Source organism: Tupaia chinensis, unplaced genomic scaffold, assembly GCF_000334495.1.
Source record: "Tupaia chinensis unplaced genomic scaffold, TupChi_1.0 Scaffold145519_1, whole genome shotgun sequence".
Taxonomy (NCBI): domain Eukaryota; kingdom Metazoa; phylum Chordata; class Mammalia; order Scandentia; family Tupaiidae; genus Tupaia; species Tupaia belangeri.
In genome coordinates, this window is record NW_006205376.1 from 1,596,827 (window position 1) to 1,620,931 (window position 24,105).

Sequence of the window (24,105 nt, forward strand, 5' to 3'; positions counted from 1 at the left end):
AGAGAGAGAGAGAGAGAGAGAGAGAGAGAGAGAAAGAAAGCAACCCCCAATGGGCTGTGGTCATATCCTTTTCCCTCCATTTCAACATCCCATCAGGATTTTGGTCACATATATGCATGTTTTTTCAAGTTCCCAGGACTAGGATTTGAACCATGTCAATCATGTGGGATCTGGCTCCATGTGCACAGGGCTTAACTGCTGTGCTACGAGGCTAGTCCAAAATACTTCTTTTCACATGATATTAAATACCCACAAAGGATTCATGCTCTGAGAAACAGACAATCAGAATTGCCTGCCGTAAAACTGCTGGGCCATGCTTGTTTTCCTCATTTCTACCTGGGATGGGTCAGAGTGTACACACTCTGTGCTGTGTGCTCACACGTAGGTGTGTATAAAACAGAGGAGGGGATTGGAATTTTTTTTTTTTTCCTGGAGAGGTTTTTGCTATAGGGCGCGTGTGCTCGCCAGAAAGACAGAGATAGACAGAGAGACAGAAAGTGAGACATCACCCCCCCAGTGGGGATAGCCATGCTGCAATCCCTTCTCCTCCAATCTTCTCTCAGGATCTTGGGCACGCATGCACACGTGCCCGGTGTGAGTTTAAGCCACTGGGTCCAGGACTCGAACCACGGTCGGCTACATGGGAGTCCAGTGACACAGCCATTTATGCCAACTGCTGACCCCGAGGGGATTGAATTTTTAACTGAACCAGTCATATCTGTAAAGAGAAACTTCAAGACAGAAAAAAAGAGAAGCAAAGACCTCCAAATCAGGATACTCCAAATGATTTAGTTAGCATTTGTGGAGTACCAACTATCAAGCACTGTCTCAAGTGTTTTGTAATTACTAAAACAGTCCTCAAAACAACCCCGTGAGGAAAATATACCATCACTCACTTGTTACAGAAAAGGAAAGGTGAGGTTCAGCGAGAGTAAGAGATGCACGCCAGCTAGAAAGTGGAAAAGCCATAACTGGCACTCAGGTTGGTTGGTTCTAGAATCAGTCCTCTTAACCATGATGCCATATTGCACTTTTTTTTTAATATGAAAATTTTTTTAGTTTATGAATCCTCTCATGAACAATCCGCACAATCACCGCTGACATTGCAGAATCTTTACTCCTTCAACTTTTTGCCACTAGCATTGGCCTTTGCAGTCCCCCTGACTTTCTTCATTCTGTTCTTGCGTTCCTTTCACTGTTTTCTTGTCCTCTTTCTCTTCTCATAAAGGCCATGTCTTGCAAGTCTACGCTTGGGTTCATTTTTCTTCGCATAATCCAAAGAATCGTAAATCACATCAAAGCCAGTTGTCTTGTCACCACCCAAATGGGTTCTGAACCCAAACACAAAGATGACACCTGGTGTGGTCTTGTACATCTTCGCTAATTTTTCCTGTATTTCTGTCTTAGATACTGTTGCCTTCCTGGGGTGAAGGACATCAATGACGTTTGTTTCCTCTGAAGTAGTTGGTTGGTCATGAATTTTCTGGTTCAGATACTTACTGGTTCTGAACCCTTGTGAATGGTGGCATATCCTCAAGCAGCCAGGAAGGAAAAGACCATATTGCACTCTTGACTCTCCAAAAGGAGTCGAGCCAAAGAGATCCCCACTAATCCCTAGTGTGAAGACATGTCTACTACTCTTGGTTTTCTGGGAACTCTCACAGAGGAGCCAAAACGTCCAGGGCTCTGCAAATTTAAGTTATGTGACTTTAAGAATGCTACTTTACCTCACTCTGTTCCCCCCCAACCCCCATGCATAAAGTGTTTGAAAAAAGAGGACCAGCAGGTGGTGGAATTAAGGCAGCTGGATCCTATCTTCGGTTTTACCCAGCAACTTGGAAAATCATGCTGGGCGCGTGTGAATGTGTGCTCAAAACCCCAAGAGGAGAAGAAAGAAGGGATTACAGCATGGCCATTCCTTTTTGGGGGGTGATTTTTCTTTCCTCTCTCTGGACAATGCATGCTCCCTATAGCAAAAACAAAAACAAAAACAGAAACATAACAAAAAAAGGACATACTTCATAAGGAAGCTGTGAGTTCTCTCTATATAGTTTCTATTATTTAGTCAAGCTAGTATCACAGTAGCTTCTACTTACTACCTGCTTCTGTCCTCTGTAGTAAGTTAGAAAACTACTGTTATCATTTTCTTTTTTTTTTTTTTTTTTTTTGCTACAGGGCGTGTGCACTCGCCAGACAGACAGAGACAGACAGAGAGACAGAAAGTGAGAAATCACCCCCCAGGGGGGATGGTCACGCCGCAATCCCTTCTCCATTCTCCTCTTGGGATCTTGGGCATGCACGCACACATGCCCGGCGTGAGTTTTAAGCCACCGGGTCCGGGACGCAAACCATGTTCGACTACATGGGAGTCCAGCGACATAGCCATTACGCTAACTGCTGGTCCCACATTATTTTCTTTTTTAAAAATTATATTTATCTCTTCAGAGAGAAAGAGATAAGAGACTGACAGACACCTTCAACAGGGTTTTCATGCTGCAATCTATCCCCAGTGTCAGCCACCTTGAATCATGGGTGTGTGTGCATGCTCAGCAAACTTGAAGAGGTTTTCTGTTTTTGTTTTTAAAAAGAGATTTTTGCTATAGGGTGCATGCACTTGCCAGAGAGAGAGAGACAGAAAGCAAGAAATCATCCCCAGAGGGGATGGCCACGCTGCAATTCCTTCTCTCCCACTCCCCTCTTGGGATTTTGGGCATGCATGCACATGCGCCTGATGTGAGATTCAAGCCACAGGGTCCAGGACTTGAACCACAATTAACTACATGGGAGTCCAGTGATGTAACCATTACGCCATCTGCTTGTCCTGCAAACTTGAAGAGGTTCTGGGATGCAAACCTAGGACCTTTCCATGTGGTCCAGTTGTGTTAACATTTCTCTACTACCTAGGCCCAAGACTTTCATCTTGTATACAGAGGTGTTTCAAATATTAAAAAAAAATAATAAGGTACCTTTCTCCAGGCTAGAGATTCTTCAATGGAGTCCTGCAGACTATGGCTGTCAGTGTTTCCCTTCTGCTCATATATTAAACAGCTCTCTGTGAATGTGTGGCACATTCTGATCTATCTTCCCTAAACATGAAAGCACAAGGAAAGTGTTCTTAGCCCTTAAAAAGCTGAAGTTTATTTAATAAGTGATGAAACTGTCAGTATCACTATAAACTAAAATGTTAAAGCAGAAACTGTTTTTGAAAGTTTATTTCCCTTTTAATATATTTTCCCTCACACGACAAATACGTTAACATTACTGAGTCTTGAAGCAGGCCAGTTACAGGGTCCTGTTAGCAAAAGTGGAATGAATGATTGCTTACTTTTCTTCTCTTCTACATTAATAACTGACTCGGGACCAGCAGATGGCAATAATGGTTATGTCACTGGACTCTTACGTAGTCGACCGTGGTTCTAGTCCTGTAGCCAGCAGCTTAAAACTCACGCTGGGCGTGTGTATGAGTGCCCAGGATCCTGAGAGGAGAATGGAGGGGAAGGGATCGTGGTGTGGCCATCCCCCCAGGAGAGTGTCTCACTCTCTGTCTCTCGGGCAAGCACACGCACCCTGTAGCAAAAACCTCTCTTAAAAAAAAAAAAAAATCTGACTCATTTTTGATGCAAGAAGATACTCTATGGAGGACTTAACCAGATGCCTTCCAAATTCCCTCCTAATCCTGAGATTCTGTGATTTGAGGCTTTTGCGATTTTGTTCTAAGTACGCACATACTGCAGTCCTCTTCGTTCCAATGCAATAAATCCATTATACATTTAGGAGGAATATAATTTGTAACCAGAGAATATATAAGATTATATGTATACACTCATATGTGTGTGTGTTTGTGTGTGTGTATATGTATATTTCATTTTCTATTTCCTTGTAAGGAATTATTTCTTTAGAGGGTGATTAAATTGGTTTTAAAGTGGTTTATCTATTCCTGTTTACTCTCCTACTTGACATGTTAATCCCCTCTCTATCTTGTCAGATAACCCTTTGATTACTTCTATCAGGTATAAAAAAATGGGTCCAGTGATGGGAAAGTAGGGCAGTAACCTCCCATATTCCAGAAAACCATTAAGAATTTTTGACATGGAAGCAGCCCTTTGGCCTTAGCGCAAATAAACAAAAAGGTCCAGCCCAGCCTGTTCATTCCTTTGACAGCATGGACACAATCTGGGACACACAGGGGAAAGAAAAGAGCTTTGTGTGCAGACCTGTGATAAAAACTGATCTTTGTCCACACTCGGACCTCTCACAGAGGTGTTCACACACAGTAGAGTAGTGAGGCATTCTCAGTGGAGACAAAGTAAGACACAGGAGCAAATGCAGTCTAGCTTTTTTTTTTTTTTTTAAATAATCATTTGTTTAATTTTATTTATCATTATTATCATTTTAAAATTTGCTATAGGGCATGTGCACTCACCGGAGACAGCAAGAGAGAGAGAGAGAAAGTAAGTGAGAAAGCCAGTGCCCAGGTCTGGGACTCAAACTGCAGGTCAGCCATGTGGAAGTCCAGCACCTTCACTGTCACACCACCTGCTGGCCCCAGTCTATCTTTACATGGTCACAGACCTGTTCAGTATACTAAAATCTAACAATGGCTCCCATACTTGTCTCTCCACTTTTATGTCACTTTATCAGGTTGTTGGAAAACTCATGGCACACTGTTGCGTAGAAAAACAGAGAAAAATATATCATGATTTTTCCAACAACCCAGATTTGAGAGAGAGAGTCATCATCAAGACTCTTGTCACACCATGATCCTCCCCCAGCCCGAACCTTCCAGCCAGCTACGGTCAAGGGTGTGAGCGCACGTGTCCAGCATATTTTAGGTCCACTCAGGATATGAACCGCAGTCTTCCATGGGGATATGCCATTGCAGAGCAGTCTGTGACTGGCTGGCCTAGGTCTATTTTCAAAGGATTTGGTCACTAGCTAGTCCCAACATTCTTACAAGAAATGCTTCTTGGTATAGAATTTAAAACTATTAATTAGGGAAGAAACGGAAATAATTATGAAGAATTAAGCCTTGGTTATTGGAGTTTAAGTTTACTAGTTCAAACCCTCTAATGTCATGTCCATTATACCACATCTACGAAGATACACAAATCAGATAAGCACAGATACGATGCAGGCAATGTTCCTTCTCCCTCATTGTACATTTAATATTCCTGAAGGTTTTATTAATGCCTTGAAAACACAGAAATGTCTTGAACATACATCAGTTTTTTTCTGGAGGAATAAATATATCCCAAAGCTTATTGTCAGAATCCTGGAAAAAGAGGTATAAATTCTCTCTTCAGTTGTTTTAAAAATTGGTATCTAAATAATTTCATTCTGACCTATGTTAGTAACCTAAGTCATTTGCATTGAGCTTTTACAATGGAAAAAAATTTTAAGTTCCAAATATAACAGACTTAAATAGACATTTAAACAGGACATGGGAATTTATTTTCTATTAGACTTTTCTAGCCAAAAAGAGAAGGATTTTTCCTCATTTTATTTTCTTATGACAAACATTATTATCCTTTTTAAAAAAATGGCCAGATAATAACTGTAATTGAAAAGACGACTTCTATATAAATGGCTTTAATCATAGCCCAGTTAAAAGTAACACTTATTATTGATTCACTTCAATAGATGACGTTATCACCTTTTAAACATCCGTATTTCTCAGATCATTTCTGGCTGGCCTTGACACATTTTTCCCTAACATCATTTCTTCACTGTTTTTCTCTGGAGTTTTCTTAACTTAAAATAATGGCTTAAGGAAGAGTACATGAGATTTAGTAGCTCTGTGTTTATTTTTAAATGTGGAGCCAACTTGGGCAGGTTGATACTGTAATTCATGAAAATGACCTGTGTTTTCAGTGCCTTGGGTTGGCCCACCGCATGCAAGAAGGCCTTGGTTCCTCATGTAGCCGAAAAGTAAACTCCATTCTTCTGCTAGTCCTATACCTGGTTGAAAAGGCCAGGAAATTGATTACACAAATGTCACTGTGTAGAAGAAATCTGCACTTAATGATGTTGCTACAGATAAAGTATTCCTTGAGCAAAAATGCCACTTGCTCAGTGTTTAGGAAGGACATGGAGTTTCATAACCATAGTTGCCTTCTCTGTGGGAAAGATTTTTAAACTTGCTGTGATGACTTCCTGTCAATTTCTTTTTCTTACAGTCAGGCATGCTCTAGAACCTCAGTTTCTTAAGTTCATTTAAAAATCAGAGGGGAAAAAAACCCCAATGGGATAAAAACAAGTACAAAACACACAATTTTGCTATTACACTTTCTCCTGGATAAGTGTAAATATTTCTTGTCATTTTCATTCTGTTTTAACACTGCAGAACGATACACTCGTGGCTCAACGGTGAGGCAATGTGCATGTGAGGGACAAAACATGGAAATGAGAAAAGGAATATAAATCTAAATCAAATTTTAAAAATCCTACGAAGACAACTGCTTCTTATTTATTCTGTTAATGTCCTTTCCACTCAAACTCGCATTTTGGCTCCAAGAGGGCAGGAACCACTATCCCTCTGATAAGAAAGACACTATTTGTGGAGGGTGAAATATGTAGAGCCTGTTGCCAGATTCTGGTAGCCAAACTGCAAAAAGTCTTCTGGAAGACAAATAAAATTATGTTTTCCTTATCTGTGTTCTGGGAACCATGGAAATAGAAAAGGATTAGAAACAAGGCATGCTTTTTGAGGTTTCTTGGGCTGGGCAGTAGAAAAATAGGTGTTTTCCTTTGAGGGCTTTTTGGAGATGAGAATGGTGAGTCTGATACTCTGAAAGTCCCGTTCCATTTTCGTTCAGTCTTTAAGGGAGTGGTAGGCTCTGGCAGTCCGGCTGTTGACAAAATCTGTCTTCTTAAACTGAGCCTTCAAAATAAGCAAATAGAAATGTGAAAGGCAACCATATTTTCATACATGAAAATGAAGTTTTTTAGTGACCCTCACCAAGGTCAAGTCAAGCCAGCCACTACTGTCTGGCTCTGCTGATGACAACAAGGTCCTTGTTAGCGGCCTTACCTTCTTGTAGGCGTTGTGGAGCTCCGTGTGCGCCCACAGGGAATACAGGAGGACAGAAGCAGCTTTACTGGCTTTGCTGGCGGCATAGCTGCAAGGAAAGGACATCTCAGATCAGGAAGAACGCACAAGGTTTCTGGATGCTGCCATCCGAAATCCCATAAATCTCTAACTGCCGGTCCTCCGTGGTCATCCTTCAGAGAAGCCACTCAAGGCGAGACCATTAGTGAGCTTTAGAAGGTGGGAGACATACTTTTTTCCTGCTTTATATATTAGGTCATTGGGAAAGTCATACGTATTCTTCTATGCAAAAATGCATCGTACCTTTCCTGATGACACCCCCTCCCCGACACACACACCTTTTATTTTTGCCAGAAGGCATGCACATTTGCTAGAGAAATACAGAGAGACAGAGAGAGGAAAAATGAGCAAGTATTCCCCCATGAGGAGTTGTTGCCTTTTCCTGCCTTCTTCCCTCTTTTTGGGATTTGGCACATAGATGCACATGTTTCCCCACACACACACCATGTTTCTCAAACCACCAGGTCCATGATTCAAATCGTATGGTCATCCATGTAAGATCCAGCCAACTTAACCACCATGTCATGGGCTGGCCTCTATTTTTTGTTTTAATCTGTTAAAACCACTAGTACTCTGTTAATAAATAGCTTATAGAGCAAATCCTTGGTATTTAAAAGGAATATATCCTTAGTCACATGATGAATCCTTGAATTTATTTACAGAATACAATGTGTTATTTGTGTATTTATGATGTATTTTTATAGGATACAAATGCATGAAAGTATGGTTGAAAATATATATGCCTCTTAAACTTAGTGACTCTAAACATAGGTGTTTGTTAATAAAAAAATTGTGGCAGCACTTGTTAGAATAGGTTCAAAGTCATTTTGTTTTAGTATAGACCAACTGGGAAACTTGTTCCTGTTATATGAGTCACCACTGAATTTAACATTGTTCTTAGTTTTTGATGTTCTGCTTTTAAATTTGTCCTGAACTTTCCATTTCTAAAGATCAATGGCTTCTTAGATCTCTCTCTCTTCTATCACCAGAATAGCACATGGTTGATTTTTTTTTTTACCAGAAAAGCAAAGATCTTTTTTTTAATATCATAGGAGTTTATAAATATGCAACCTAGAATAAAGAATGCAAAGCTGTATGGAAGGGAACACACTGGGTTCACTGATGAGTTCAAAGTCTCCCTCTTCCATACCAGCCTTGCAGGGAGGGTAAGTCCAATTAGCACTCACAGGTTCTGTAGTACCTCATGGACTTTCTTTTTTTTTTTTTTTTCCAATTTATTTATTTGCATTCATTCACTGTACATCATTACAGCATACAAAATGAGATTTTCCATCTAGAGTACACTGTATATTGTCTCAATCAAGCACATCAACAAATATGTTATTCTTAGCAAATGATCTTCCATTTCTTGTTTTCTGTATGTTTTGCTTTTTCCCCCCATCCTTGGTTCCCTATCTCTTACCCTCTGCCACCTCCTGCTCTCCTCCCACACTGTGTCTGGTATCTATGTTTGCTTTCTATACCGTTTCCCCCCCACATTTTATTGAATCACCAAAGACCCTAATCAATCCAAATACCCTCCTAGCAAACACATGTGACACACACATTTCCATGAGCACAAGTCTAACTTTACACATCCTATAAAGTAGCACCTAACTGGAGCTACATATCCTACTGCAGTCATTGAATAGATACATTTTTTTTCCTGAAAAAAAAAAAACCCCTCTTTCTGACCCTCTGTCCCTTCCCACCCTCCTCTCACACCACCTCTAGTGTCCAAAATTGTCCTCCATTCCCTTCCCACCCACATTGCATTGATCACACAATTTCCTACATAACCTGACTACTTTCAAAGGTGAGTTCCCTCGTTACTACTAAGAAAACCAGTTTTAACTTAAATCAAAGAACCGCCAAGGAACTTTGCTTAAAGCCCGGAAACAGGTTAGGATTCTGTTCAAATGGTAGGTGCATGAACCTATCAGTCTCATATACTTTTATCTTCTGTTCTGGTTCAATTTTCCTGATTAAATTCTGGGATATAGTATTCAACTCCAGACTTGTCCCTATGATTAAGTTAGCTACTTTCTCAGTTTTTGGACTCTTATTTCCATGTATCTGCGTTTAGTTTTCCTGATACAGCACATCCTTGAGAACTTCTTGGAGGTCTGGTCTGGTGCTGGTAAATTCTTTCAGGTTTTGTTTATCTGAGAATGTTCTTGTCTTTTCTTCCCACCTGAAAGATAATCTTGCCGGATACAGTATTCTTGGCTGAAACTGCTTCTCTCTTAACACTTGGAATATATTTTCCCATTCTCTCCTCGCTTTTATTGTTTCTGATGAGAGATCTGCTGTTAGCCTGATGGGATGTCCTTTGTAGGTAACTTGATGTTTTTCTCTTGCTAATCTTAGTATCTTGTCTTTGTCTGCAGTTTTGGTCAACCTGGCTATAATGTGTCTTGGAGAAGATCTTCTAGGGTTGATTCTATTTGGGGTCCGTTGTATTTCCTGGGACTGGATCTTTGAATGCCTCTCTAGGTTTGGAAAGTTTTCTTGCAGGATTTCCTGGAATAGATTATCAATGCCCTTATGGGTTTCCTCACCTTCTGGAATGCCAATTATCTGGATATTTGGACGTTTGATGGTATCCAGTACTTCTCGCATATTATTCTCAAATTTTTGTGCCATTTTCTCAGTCTTCATGGTGGATTTTTCTAGGCCAGCCATTTTCTCTTCTACATCTGAGATTCTATTTTCTGAATGATCTAGTCTGCTTTTAATACTTTCCAGGGAGATTTTTACTTCTTGTATTATAGACTTCATCTCTAGCAGTTCCGTTTGAGTCTTTTGTAAAGTGTGTAATTCCTCTTTTAGATCTTGCAGGAATTTCCTCCTCTCTTGGAACTCGTCGATTTCTTTCTCCTTTCTCTTTAGCAGTTCATTATCTCTCTTCTCTTCCATCTCTGTTAGCTTAGACATTATGAATGATCTGAATTCCTTATCAGACATTTCCATGATTTTCACCGAACTACTTGTGGATGAAGAGTTACTCTTTTCCCTAGGAGAGGAGGCATTTTCTTGTTTTCCCATATTTCTCGTGATCCAGCGGTGATTTCTTGTCATCTGATGAATATTGTGTTTCTTTCAAATTCTTGAAGTGCAGCCTTTATGTTCAGGAGGAAGCAGACAGAGGTGATCCAGAATCTCTTTGCTGTTCTATTGTGCTTGCGCTAGCTCATTTGTTGGAGGCTGAATTATTAGTAGAAAATCTTCATTCCCTTAAAAATCTAGTTCACTGTAGCCATGTGGAACCTTGTCCTGAAGGCCCGTGGCTTCTTCTCATGGACTTTCTTAAATCATAAATCATTCTTAAGTCACAAAGGGGTTTATTCATATAAAGTATGTTTGTGAGTTAGTTGTTTGGAACTCATTAATTCAAAGGTATAGTGTTGTAGAAAACAGTGACTCCCAGGATAACCCATATAGTAGCAGTCAGATAACAGCAGTCTAGTAGGCAAAGAGCAACCGCACCATGGCAGAAGATCCTTGTTTACTTTGTTTTCTCTTCCATGAGACACAGAGAGAGAAAGACAGGGATGGGAGAGACTCAGATGGGTATTTTTTTTTGGAGAGGTTTTTGCTATAGGGTGCGTGCACTTGCCAGACAGACAGAGAGAGAAAGAGAGACAGAAAGCGAGAAATCACCCCGCCCAGGGGGGATGGCCATGCCACAGTCCCTTCTCCTCTATTTTCCTCTCGGGATCCTGGGCACACACGCACACGCGCCCAGCGTGAGTTTAAGCCACCGGGTCTGGGATGCAAACTGCAGTTGATTACATGGGAGTCCAGCGACATAGCCATTATGCTAACTGCTGGTCCCCCAGGTGGTTATTTTTGATAGAGTCTCACTGTGCTGTGAACCTCCTGTCCGAGTCTCCCAGTTAGGTAGGAGTATAGGGGAACAGAACCATTGGCCAGGGAGTCGAACCCAGGCTTCCCATGAGCCTTCAGTTTCCCAATCAGTGGCACTGAGCCACTGACCTGACATTTTTTGTGAGGCCAGGCGTGTGAGGACTCACCAATAGAGACTTGGGGCAACAAATAAGTAGCAGAGTAGCGCATTCCCTTAATTTGCTAAGCGACGAGAAGTCTCCATAAGTAATGGCAAATTCCCACGTGCAGCAATCATTATGTCTGAATAATAACATAATTAAAACCACACTGTCCTGTGGTGGTGGGCTTAGACACTTGGAGGGCTAGCTGGAAGAGTAGAGTAGTTTTTGTTTTGAAACAACAATTCATTTTTTTTCTCAACAACACTGAGCAACTGCTATCTGCCAGGCTCTGGAACAATGACTAGTCCCTGCTCTTGGAGAGCACAGGCTCATTTTAATCACTTGTTTTGAATTGTGATCGTCCTTCTTCTTGTGCTTTGTCAGAAAATTGGGCAGAGCTGTGGTGGTGGTGATGCGTGTCATTCCAGCAAATCTCAGGTCCCTATCCTTACCCCTGTTCAGTCAGGCACGCATCTGTCCACAACAGGTAAAGTTCATCTGTTCTGCAACTTATTGGAAGTAGACTATAACAGCATTTCTTTCCTTGTTATTTACAAAAGTAACTTATACTTTTTAAAAAGATTATTAAATTACATTAATTTATTTCTTTATTTAAATTTGACCTGAGAGAGACAGAGAGAAGGGAAGTGAGAAAGCAAGCTGCAGATCTGAAACTCCAAGTGTGGTTGGCCATGTGGAGTCCAGTGCCTTAATCCAACACCACCTGCTGGCCCCAGTAACTTGTATTTGTAACAAGTCAAAAAATCCAGAGTTGCATAAAGAGCAAAAGATAATCTTGATGCCCCTTTCCAATCCCATAATTCTAAATTAACCAGTTCATCAATACCTTGGTTACAGCGGGTTTTTCAATCTCATCCTGACTGTGGGATGCCTTGTACATATTAGAGCTTCTATTTGCAATAGGAAAGGAGAGGTAGAATAGATGTGGCAGAGAAGACTGACAAAGCCAGGATTTCTTGTTCGGTTACATCCCTCTTCCGCTCCTGTGCTCTCTCTGCTTTGGCTAGTGTGGTATCATAGCGGCTCTACAGACTTATGAGGAAAGGGCATCTTCCTGTCTCTAGGAGTCTCACATTGCTTTATTCTGCTGTTCCTTAAGCACAGCAATGGTTCTGGGACAAGAATTCATTAAGTCAATAAAATGTTGGCAGGTATTACAGCATTTGTGGGATCTTGATATTTTAGAAAAGAGTGAATGAGACCAGCAGATGGCCTAATAGTTATGCCGTTGGACTCCCATGTAGTCAACTGCGGTTCAAGTCTTGGACTCAGCGGCTTAGAACTCACGCCAGGGGTGTGTGCATGCGTGCCTAAAATCCTGAGAAGAAAATGTAAGAGAAGGGACTATGGCATGGCCATCCTCTCTGGGGAGTGATTTCTCCCTTTCTGTCTCTCTGTCTCTCCGGCAAGCAAACATTCCCTATAGCAGAACTCTATCCAAAAAAAGGTGAACAACTGTGTGGCTTGGCTGACTTAGTTCTCCATTTATCCGATCACCAAGGACTGGAGAGATGAACTTGATGATCTTGTCTGTGGCCATGTTGCTAAAGTACTCAATGAATGGACATTCACAACCACATTCTTTTTCTTTTCTTTTTTTTTTTTTTGGAGAGATTTTTACTGTAGGGCGCGTGCGCTCGCCAGACAGACAGAGAGAGACATAGAGACAGAAAGCGAGAAATCACCCCCCAGGGAGGATGGTCACGCCGCAATCCCTTCTCCATTCTCCTCTCGGGATCTTGGGCACACATGCACATGCACCCGGCATGAGTTTTAAGCCACCAGGTCTAGGACGCGAACCGCGGTCGACTACGTGGGAGTCCAGCGACATAGCCATTACGCTAACTGCTGGTTCCCCACAACCACATTCTTTACACACAGGAGCGGTGGTGGGGCAAGGGCGGACAGCTGATGGGCAGATACTAAAGGACTTACGTGTCGCCTGCACTGATGGTCATAATTTTCTGCAGGCCCCCGGTATTCAGAAGGTCCCGTGCATTCTGGTAACTATTTTGAATAATATTGTTCAAGGTGTAACAGGCAGAGGCCGTAGTTTCAATGAGAAGGTCAGTTGTTGGGACTGTGTCAGGAATTATGGAAATCAAGTCAGGTAGTGTTTCTTTGGCTACAAAAATGAAAGGAAAAGAATAGTTGATTAAAAAGACTATTTTTTAATCTCAAGATCCTAAAACATTTGGGGGACAGTGCATTTTTAAAAAGAAACACATTTGCTTAACAGGCATATGGAAAGATGTAACTGCTCTAACAATTAACATTTTAAAAGATTTCTCTGTGCTCACTATGTTGAAAATCTTTTCAGAGAGCAATTTGACAGAAATATCAAGAATTAAAAACCTTTCTATATTCTTTAATACAATAATTTTACTTCTGAGAATACATCTTTTAAACCAAGAAAGCTTTCTGAAAAGATCTTTATTATTATTATTTTTAATTTTATTATTTTTTGGGGGAGAGGCTTTTGCTATAGGGTGGGTGCATGCGCTCCCCAGACAGACAGAGAGAGACAGAGAGACAGAAAGCAAGAAATCACCCCCCAGGGGGGATGGCTACGCCGCAATCCCTTTTCCTCCATTCTCCTCCCGGGATCTTGGGCATGCACACACACGGGTCCGGGACATGAAGTGCAGTTGACTGTGGGAGTCCAGCGACATAGCCATTATGCTAACTGCTGGCCCCCCTTATTATTATTTTTTTATTAAGGTTTTTTACCATAGGACACATGCACTTGCAGGAGAGAGACACAGGCGAGAGACAGTGAGCGGGAAAGTGAGAAACCACTCCCACTCCCCCAGGAGGATGGCCATGTTTATTGTAATCCCTTCTCCTCTATACTCCTCCCCAGACTTCGGGCATGCAGGCACATGGGCCCAGCATGACTTTCAAGCTGCTAGGTCTGGGACTTGAACTGCAGTTGGCCATGTGGGAATCCAGTTACCTAACCACCACACTACTTGCTGGCCCTTGCAGAGATCTTTACAAGTATAATATACAAATTAAAAATTATAAAAAGCCTAATACCCTGTAATAGGAATATAATTAACTAAAATACACCTGCAAAAATTATGTATTCCAAAACATATCTATAAAGTATGTATAATAAGAAAACACTCATGTTAATATTCTACATGAAAAATGCAGTATATGTGTTTAGATAAGAAATGCATAATATTATATTATAAAAGAAAATACATAGAAGAAATCTGAGGATAAATACATTAAGATTTTAATAGAAGTTGTTTTACTACAACATTAGTAGTGACATAAATAATTTTTTTAAAAAAGGAATTATTTATTTAATTTTATTTATTCATTCATTTATTTTAATTTGATGAGAGAGAGAGAGGGGGGGAATGTGAGAAAGCAAGCCACCAGGTCCAAGACTCGAACTGTGGTTGACCATGTGGAAGTGTCCAGCACCTTAATCACCAAGCTACCTGCTGGCTCCTGACCTAAAGAAATTTTAAAAAAATTATCGGTATTGAGGGTCAGCAGATGGCATAGAGGTTAATGCACTGCATCCCACATGGCCCACTCTGCGATTCAAGTTCTGCACATCTGGTAGTTTGAAAATCATGCCAGGTGCATGAGCTCGTGTGCCCAAAATTTGAAGAGGAAAATGGAAGGTAAGAGATTGAAGTGTGGCCATCTTCCCACCCTGTCTCTTTCTCTACGGCAAGCACACGCATGCTATATCAAAAACAAAAACAAAAATATAAACAATCTGTACTTCCCAAAGCTTCTTTTTTCTCCCCCCTTTTGGTTTTTGCGTAGGGTACGTGCACTCACCAGAGGGAGCCAGGGAAAGACAGTGAGAGGGAAGGTGAGATATCACTCCCCAGGGGGATGACTACACAGCAATCCCTTCTACTCCATTCTCCTCTTGGGATTTGGGGCACACACACACAAACACCCGCCGGCATGATTTTCAAGTCACTGGGTCTGGGACTTGAACTGCAGGAGGCCACATGTTGGCCGTGTGGGAATCCAGTGCTTTAACCACCATCCCACCTGATGCCTCCCCAAGTTTTGTTTTGCTTTGTTTTAATACACATATAAATTACTCTGTAAAAGATACACTTTAAAAAAAAAATTATTTCATGAGAGAGGGGGAGAGTGTGTGAGCACATCTCCAACAGGGTCCTTACGCCACAATCCAGGCCCAGCCTTCAGCCAGCCCAGATCATAGGCACGAGGGTGCCTGGCGTACTCAAGGAGGTCTCCAGACTTGAACCAGCAACCTTTCCCTTTAGGACTGTCTCACAGAGCATTGTGCTTTACTGCTGCGCCACTGTCTGGCCCCTAGAAATAAACTATTTTTAATGTACTTTCCCACTGTGTATGTAGCTTCCTGACTATTCGGTTCCAATTTGGCTTCTTTCTGTTGTTGTTTTAGCACCAAGACAAATATTAATACATGTTTGATGACTTCAGCTTTTCCTATGGTATTTATTTTGGGCAATATGAATTTGTACTGGATTTTTTGGTGAACATTCTTTTCATGTGTGTTCACTCCCTTTTCTCTAACTATGATAGAAAGCACGCTTCTGTTGCATTTGTTGTTCCCCATAGCTCCTCAACACAGTGTGTCTACCATGGATGTGTAATAAATACAGACAAAATGTATTGCCTCTTTTGTCTCGTGGCACCTAGAACCACACTTGGATAACAGTTAGCTATATGCCTGTCTTAATTTCAAATAGGACTATTGGCTCCTTGAAGACAATCTTTTTTTTTTTTGAATTTTCCATAGGGCTCATGTGCTCAGCAGAGAGAGGGAGAGTGACAAAGCACCTCCATGGGAGGGATGACCATGCTGCAATCCCTTCTACCCCATTCTCCTCTCAGGATTTTGGTCATACATACATCCCTGGGTGTTTTTCAAGTCGCTGGGTTTGGGACTCAAACCATATAAATGGCCATGTGGGATTCAGCAACCTTAACCACCACACCACCAGCTAGCTTAAATTTGTCTCATTGGGACCAGCAGATGGCATAATGATTACTTGCTGGACTCCCACATGGCCAACCATGGTTCAAGTCTTGGACCCGGCAGCTTGAAACTCACATCAGGCTTGTGTGCCCAAGATCCCAGGAGGAGGGATTGTGGTGTGGCCATCCCCCCGGGGGGTGATTTTTAAGTTCCTGTCTCTGTCTCTCTCTGTCTTTCTGGCAAGAACAGGCACTCTATAGCAAAAATCTAAAAGAAAAAAAAAATTCTCTAATTTATTTTTGTGTTTCTAATGTTGATCATTGTTCCTGGAACAGAGAGGTACTCAGTAAAAGACACTGAGTATATCGTCCTTTGATAACACCTGGACCTGATTGGCGTAGCACTGTTCAAATGCATTTTCTTTGCTCTTGTTTAATCATCACGGTGCAGTGTTAAAGGCTCAGAGCTCAGACTGTGAAACCAGATTTTCACTTCAATCCTGGCTCTGTTCCTTCTGCTACTTAATAGCTCTGTGGTCTGGGCAAGCTATTTAGCCTGCCTGTGCTGCACTTCCCTAATTCATAATAGGAGATAATAACAGTATCTACTCCAAGAGTTGTTCTGAGGGAATAAATGAGTTAATGCACAGAAAATGTATCATAGTACCCTGCATATAGTAAGCTCCCAGTGGAAGCTAATTATTATCAGAAGGCTTCTTCCTTTTAGTAATTAAAACAACAGAGTGAAAATACTTGAGGACATACATTTTCCTATCACTGAATTTTTATTTATTTATTTATTTATTTATTGGAGACGTTTTTGCTACAGGCTACGTGCGCTCGCCAGACAGACAGAGAGACAGAAAGTGGGAAATCACCCCCCAGGGGGGATGGCCACGCAGGAAACCCTTCTCCTCCATTCTCCTCTCAGGATCTTGGGCACACACGCACATGCGCCCGGCGTGAGTTTAAGCCACTGGGTCCGGGATGCGAACCGTGGTCGACTATGTGGGAGTCCAGCGACATAGCCATTACGCTAACTGCTGGCCCCTATCACTGAATTTATTAAACAACATTGAAATTATGTCTGAGACAACTGACAACAGAATATGCCCAATCAAGCTCTTTGCAGGTTGTGGAACTGGAAGCTGCCCACACTGAGAAACATCCCTGATGAGAGAGTTCTACCTTCTTTCTCTCACCACAACCTTGAATGTCCACTTCTGCAGAGCAAATTTTTGGGGAGAGTTTATTTTATTTTATTTTATTTTTTTTTTGCTATAGGATTGCATGTGCTCAATGGAGAGACAGAGAAAGAGACAGAAAGTGAGAAATTACCCCCTGGGGGTGCATGGTATGGCCACCACCACAATCCCTTCTCCTCTCAGGATTTTGGGCATGAACGCACCCATGCCTGGTTTCAAATAGCCAAGTCCAGGACTCACAGCCATGTGGGAGTTCAACACCTTAAACCACTAAGCCACCTGTTGGCTCCATGCAGAGTAATTTTAAGGTAGAAATTCAAGTGTTATCAATAGGGGAGGTGAGAATTAAAGTGGTTAGCATCTTTAATACTGCATATCATTTATTTTCCTTAAAAAGTAGCACAACTGTTGGGACCAGCAGTTAGCATAATGACTATGTCACTGGACTCCCACGTAGTCGACCATGGTTGAGTCCCGGACCCGGTGGCTTAAGATCACACCAGGTGCTTGTGCGTGCGTGCCCAAGATCCCAAGAAGAGGATTGAGGAGGAAGAACTGCAGTGTAGCTATCCCTCTGGGGGAGGATTTCTCGCTTTCTGTCTCTCTTTCTGGGGAGTGCACGCACCTCATAGCAAAAACCTCTCCCCCCCTAAAAAAAAAAGTAACACAACTGTTAATACACAAACTGAACAGTACACAGGGTCTTCAAAAAGTTCATGGAAAGTGCATATTATGAAAACATTATGCATAGATTTCCAAAAATTTTGCCCCCAAACTTGTACTTTAATTCCATCTTTCCACAGGCTTTTTGTTTTTTGTTTTTGTTTTTTGGAGAGATTTTTGCCATAGGGCACATGCGCTCACCAGACAGACAGAGAGAGACATACAGACAGAAAGCGAGAAATCACCCCCCAAGGGGGATGGTCACGCTGCAATCCCTTCTCCTCCATTCTTCTCCTGGGATCTTGGGCACGCATGCACACGCGCCCGGCGTGAGTTTTAAGCCACCGGGTCTGGGACACGAACCGCGGTCGACTACGTGGGAGTCCAGCGACACAGTCATTACGCTAACTGCTGGTTCCACCTCCACAGGCTTTTTGAAGTCCCCTCATACAACATAGGAAGAGAGGGTGTATATTTAAAACCATAACTACATCTACATCTCTATCTCTCCTTCACTTATCTATATACCATCTATCTATCTATTGAGTCTTCAGAAAAGTCATGACATTTTTTTCTATGCAAAAATGTGACTTTTCCCATGACTCAAAATCTATCTATTATCTATCTATATATCTATCCATCCATCCATCCATTCCAGATTGTACTGTGGCCTTCCATAAGATTTTTAATAGCATAATATAAAATTAAATGCCCTAACATGATATAGAAGGGTAATGGCTTAAGCTCACATTGTTGAGAGAGATTTTACTTAATGCTTACACTTAATTATATTTTAAATAATTATTTATTTTATTTTATTTATTCATTCATTTTATTTTTTTAGTTTGACCAGAGAGAGACAGAGGGTGAGAGTGAGAGAGAGAGGAAGTAAGAAAGCAAGCCACCAGATTCAGGACTTGAACCCTGGTTGGCTACGTGGGAGTGTCCAGCACCTTAACCACCATGCCACCTGCTGGTCCCCTACACTTAATGTTTTAAAAAGCTACACCATTATTTGTATATCTGAAAACATCCGTAACGATGAATGAATGTGAACTCTTAAAGATGTTCCAGTTTTCCTAGTACTTGCACAGAAGTTATTTTATCAGAGCCTTGGGAAAACATTGATACTTGGTGATTAATACTCTCACTTGGTTTAAAGTAGATAAATGAGCCAAGATGGGGCCAGCAGGTGGTGTGGAGGTTAAGGTGTTGGATTCCCATATGGCCGACATGATTCCAGTACTGGACCCCATGGCTTGAAAATCAAGGCGGTTGTGTGCATGTGCATGCCCAAAATCCCAAGAGGAGAATGGAGGAGAAGGGATTGCAGAATGGCCATCCATTCCTTAGGGGTTGATTTCTCATTTTTCCTTTCTTTGTCTCTTTCCATCAAAAAAAAAAAAAAAAAAAAAAAAGGCTAGCCAAGGTGAAACAAATTAGCAAATGGTATTATGGGATGCAGGACAGTGTCTTCTGTGGGAGACCTGTTATTCTGCTATGCTGCGTATCTTCATTCTTTTCTACAAATGTAAATAAAATGTAGTAACTTCACTTCAGATCAACACATGAAAAATTTTATCTGGCTTAGAAATCTTTCATGAGAGGGAACCAGCAGTTAGTGTAATGGCTATGTCACTGGACTCCCATGTAGTCGACCGTGGTTTGCGTCCCAGACCCGGTGGCTTAAAACTCACGCCGGGCGCGTGTGCGTGCGTGCCCAAGATCCCGAGAGGAGAATGGAGAAAGGATTGTGGCGTGACCATCCCCCCTGGGGGGTGATTTCTCACTTTCTGTCTCTATGTCTCTCTCTGTCTGTCTGGTGAGCGCACGCACCCTATAGCAAAAACCTCTCAAAAAAAAAAAAAAAAAAAAAGAAATCTTTCACGAGAAACAAGACATTTTCAAACTGCTTTCCACTTATTCCTTGGCATTAGAACTCCGAATCAAGGGGCCAGCTGGTGTATGGTCGTTAAGGTGCTAGAGTCTCACATGGCCGCCGACTGTGCTTTGGTCCCGAATGCAGTGTCTTTGAAAATCATGCCAGTCCGTGGGTGTGCATGCCCGAAATCTTAAGGAGAAGGGATTGCAGAGTGACTATCCCTCCTGTGTGTGTGTGTGTGTGTGTGTGTGTATGTGTGATTTCTCACTCACTACCCCTCCAGTGAGCGCAGGAGCCCTATGGCAAAAAAATGAAAAAACAAACTAAGTCAAGATGGGTCCATTTACTTAAATTGGCATAAAGTCAATTTGGAATTCTAAAATTGCATTTATCTTGTTGAAGCTTCTTCTTTCTGTTGCCCTTACAGTGAGCGGAGGGTATCAACAAAAACGAAAACATCATATATGGACCATGGGGTTACAGCTGTATCTTCCCAACCCAGAACCCGAGACCGCCAACAGCATGTCTGCCTTGAAGGGACGTGCATAATGTGGAGGTGCAGTTACCCTGGCAGTGTTTTGCAGATGGAGTCAATGTTTCACTCAGGGAAGAGAAACAAGTTAAGGGATAGGCACTTCTATTGAAGTCTAGCACAAAAGCCCCACAACAGACAACAAGGAGAACACTTTCATAATTTTCAGAGTGCCTACGGCAGGTTTCTTTTACATTCACTGAAAAATTTCCAGGCACTTTCTATATTTACACTAGGCATGAAACCATTATATGAAACCTCCTGTCAAATGTGCTTCTAGTTTTCTTCGAAAATGACAGTACTAAAACATAACCACAGACTTTAATATCCCTACTGCTATGTCTGCGTGTGTGTCAGCGTGCAGATTCCAAAATCTAACGCATTAAAACAAACAAAAATGTGCTTACAATTTTAGTAGAATTTTGTGAATACTGAATTTAGGTTGCTAGAAATGACCAACTTATGGAGAACCAAGAAGCATGCTTAACTTTAGCATCATCTTCCTATTGTCTCCTTTTATTTTATTTTATTTTTTTTTTTGAGAGATTTTCATTGTAGGGCGCATGCGCTCGCCAGACAGACAGAGAGAGACATAGAGACAGAAAGCGAGAAATCACCCCCCAGGGGGGAATGGTCACGCCGCAATCCCTTCTCCTCCATTCTCCTCTCGGGATCTTGGGCACGCACGCACACGCGCCCGGCGTGAGTTTTAAGCCACCGGGTCCAGGACACGAACCGCGGTCGACTATGTGGGAGTCCAGCGACATAGCCATTACGCTAACTGCTGGTTCCCTCCTTTTAGTTTTTGACTAGATTAAATAAATAGTTATCAGATTCTTTTTGGCATAAGCAAATCAATGAAAAATTATAGTGTTTTGATAATATAGCATAGTTATCATCTCTGTCAACAAAAAATTCTCAAAGGGCAAATATGGATCTTCGTATAAATTACAAACACTGTCTATACCAAATCTACTATATTCATTGACTCTTTTTAAAAATTTTTGTGATGGGGGCCAGCTGGTGGTGTGGTGGTTAAGGGCACTGGACTCCCACAGGGCTGATGTGGTTCAAGTCCCCGTCCTGGCAGCTTGCTTTCTCATTTTCCCTGTCTCCTTCTCTTGTTCTCGCTCTGTCCCTCTCTGGTCAAATTAAAAAATAAGTAAGTAAAGTTAAATAAAATAATTCTTAAAATAATTTTTTTTGTGTGTGATGATCTGTTTATCTATTTTTATTTCTCCTTCAACACACTAAGCTTCTAAAATGAACAACCACTGTGGGTGTTTTAGCGGGTCATATAGAGAATGTTCCGACAGACAGCTATATGGATAAAAAAGACTTCACTGGATAGCATGGCTGAGGAATGAAAAATATTAAATAGACCACTTATTTTGTTAGTTATTAGTGTGGTATAAAATTTCTCTTCTGCAGTAATTAAATAAAAAAAAAGAAAAAAAAATAAAATGATGGGTATTAAAAAAGATCCTAGGTCAGCAAGTAGCACAGACATTAAGGCTGCTGGATCCCACCTGAACCAACTAGGAGTTCAAGTCCCAGATCCTGTGGCTTGAGAAATATACCGTGTGTGTGCATGCCCCAGATGCCAAGAGAATGAAGAAGGGACTGCAACATGGCCATCCCCCTGAGTGGTGGTTTGTCACTTTCTCTCTCTCTGCCTCTCTCCAACAAGCATGTGTACCTATAGCAAACAAACAAACAAACAAACAATCCTATTTGAGACTCCAGGAGAAGGCCTGGCACTGATGTTTTGTGGCACAAAAGCCAGGCTTATTTACCACCTTCTACTCTTTACTCACATTTCCAGCTCCTCAGGATGAAAAGAATGTGCTACTGACAATGTTTTACTGCAGCTGTATTTCCAATACGCACATATTTCAATGAGACATTTTCACCGACTCACCGATTTCATTCTGCAGAGAAAGATTCCGAGACAAATTCCGCAGCAGGGAGACGGCAGTCTTTTTCACACTTGGGTCACCAATATGCAGCATCTTCCGAGTGTGCTGAAGGCCATTCTCCTTCTGGACAACGGTCTGAGCCACTGACGTCGGCATCTGTTTTGTGAGATATGTCCCATGAATGCTATCGCGTTTGATGCATACTCAGATTTTGTTTTCTGTAGAAAACTTCTGTGGAGAATGTTAGCTTTTCAACAGATCCTTGCTAGAGGCTGAGGAAGATGTAAAACCTAGAATGTGATGAAACTAGTCTAATGATATTTGTTTAAGTTTTTATTAGGTTTTCAATTTATTGAGTGGATAAAACAGTTTACTGAATATTTGTCAATGCAATGTTGGATTTGGGTAGCCATTAATTTTTGGATTCATGTTTATAAATAAAATAAAGTCTTTTTCTTTTCTGTACTACCTCTGTCAGTTTTAGAATCAAGGTTACCCTAATACTACAATATTTCTTGACTCATGTTTTACTTTCTCTATCTTCTTGAATTATTTGTGTAATACAAGAATGGTCTTGTCTTCGTGGGTTTGGTAGAATTTAGTCATGTAGCTATACGTAAATCACTCACTTCCATGGTGATAAGGAATCTGTGCTCACCCAGAAAGCCAACTGAGCTGAGAAAAAATTTTAAAGGCAGATATCTTTAATTATCATTTCAGTTTCTTTACTGGTTGGTGGCTTAGTCATCTTTCCTGTTTTTTCTTGTTCGAGTTTTAGCATTTTACATATTTTATTAAACTTGTTCATTTCTTACCCAAAATCCATTTTATTCTGAAAGAGATATTGGACTTTTAAAGAAATCAATGTATGGCTAGTTGAATGATCTATTAGAGGCCCTGCTTCAGAGGCTACTTGTGCAAGTTTCTGAGTCTTGGTCCACTACAGGCAAATCTTACTTAGAATTACTTTGGTCATTTACTTTCAGGAGATCTGGTACTTCTTAGGATCAATGAACCTGAGATTTTCTATTACACTTCTGTGTGAAGTTGCAAATTCTTATAATTCTTGACCGTTCTTCAAGATGTCTTATCTTCTTGGTTTATTTCATCTAAATACTGCCCCCTCAATGTATTCTCTTCCTTCTTACACTTTTCCACTCTGCCTTCTAGGATGGGGACTGATTTTGCCTTGCTTTGTCTTCAATGCCAGGGGGATGTGTGCATAGGAAAGGGAGGGAGAGGGAGAGACAGTAGGAAAGAGACAAAGGGAAAGCGAGAAAGAGGGAGAAGCACCCTCCAGTGGGGCCCAGCCACAGTGCAATCCTTTTTTCTCTAATTCTTCATCCGGTCAGGATCCTGGGCACGTGTGCATAAACTCAGCATGTTGTTCAAGCCAGAGTTTGAACTCCAACCCAGACTGGCCATGTGGGAGCTGCCTTCTCTGCACTGTGCTGAACTGCTGCACTAAAGGGCCAGCCCTAGAATGGAAATTCTTAATATAGGGTGCAGGATAGGCCTCAGGATAGGGATAGGGGATCTCCAAAATTAATTTTGTATTTATAACCAACCATCCCAGGGAAATGGTCCATAACATTTATTAGACTTTCAAAGTGTCCATGATAAAGTTTAGTTCACTGCTTAAAAAGTATCTGCTTGCTAAGCAAGTTACAATTAGTCTTTTACTAGGAACATTCTATTAGACTGACTTCTCTCCTCTTAAGAAAGTCTTTCCCCTGGAGCTCTCCAGAGGAGAGGTGATTTATTCTGTACAACTCCTGTAATCATTCTTTTTAGAAATTATAAAAGCAGGGG

The 24,105-nt window shown here is 41.3% G+C and overlaps 1 protein-coding gene across 1 annotated transcript in view; it reads right to left on the reverse strand.

Moving 5' to 3' along the window:
• Positions 1 to 5,033: 5,033 nt before the first annotated feature.
• PKP2 (plakophilin 2) overlaps positions 5,034 to 24,105 on the reverse strand; it is a gene marked incomplete at its 5' end in the record, with an annotated part of 109,934 nt that continues 90,862 nt past the window's right edge. Inside the window, 4 exon segments of the mRNA XM_014584052.2 lie at positions 5,034 to 6,880; positions 7,031 to 7,118; positions 13,078 to 13,267; positions 22,296 to 22,449. Of these exon segments, the coding sequence (XP_014439538.1) occupies positions 6,812 to 6,880; positions 7,031 to 7,118; positions 13,078 to 13,267; positions 22,296 to 22,449 (501 nt within the window).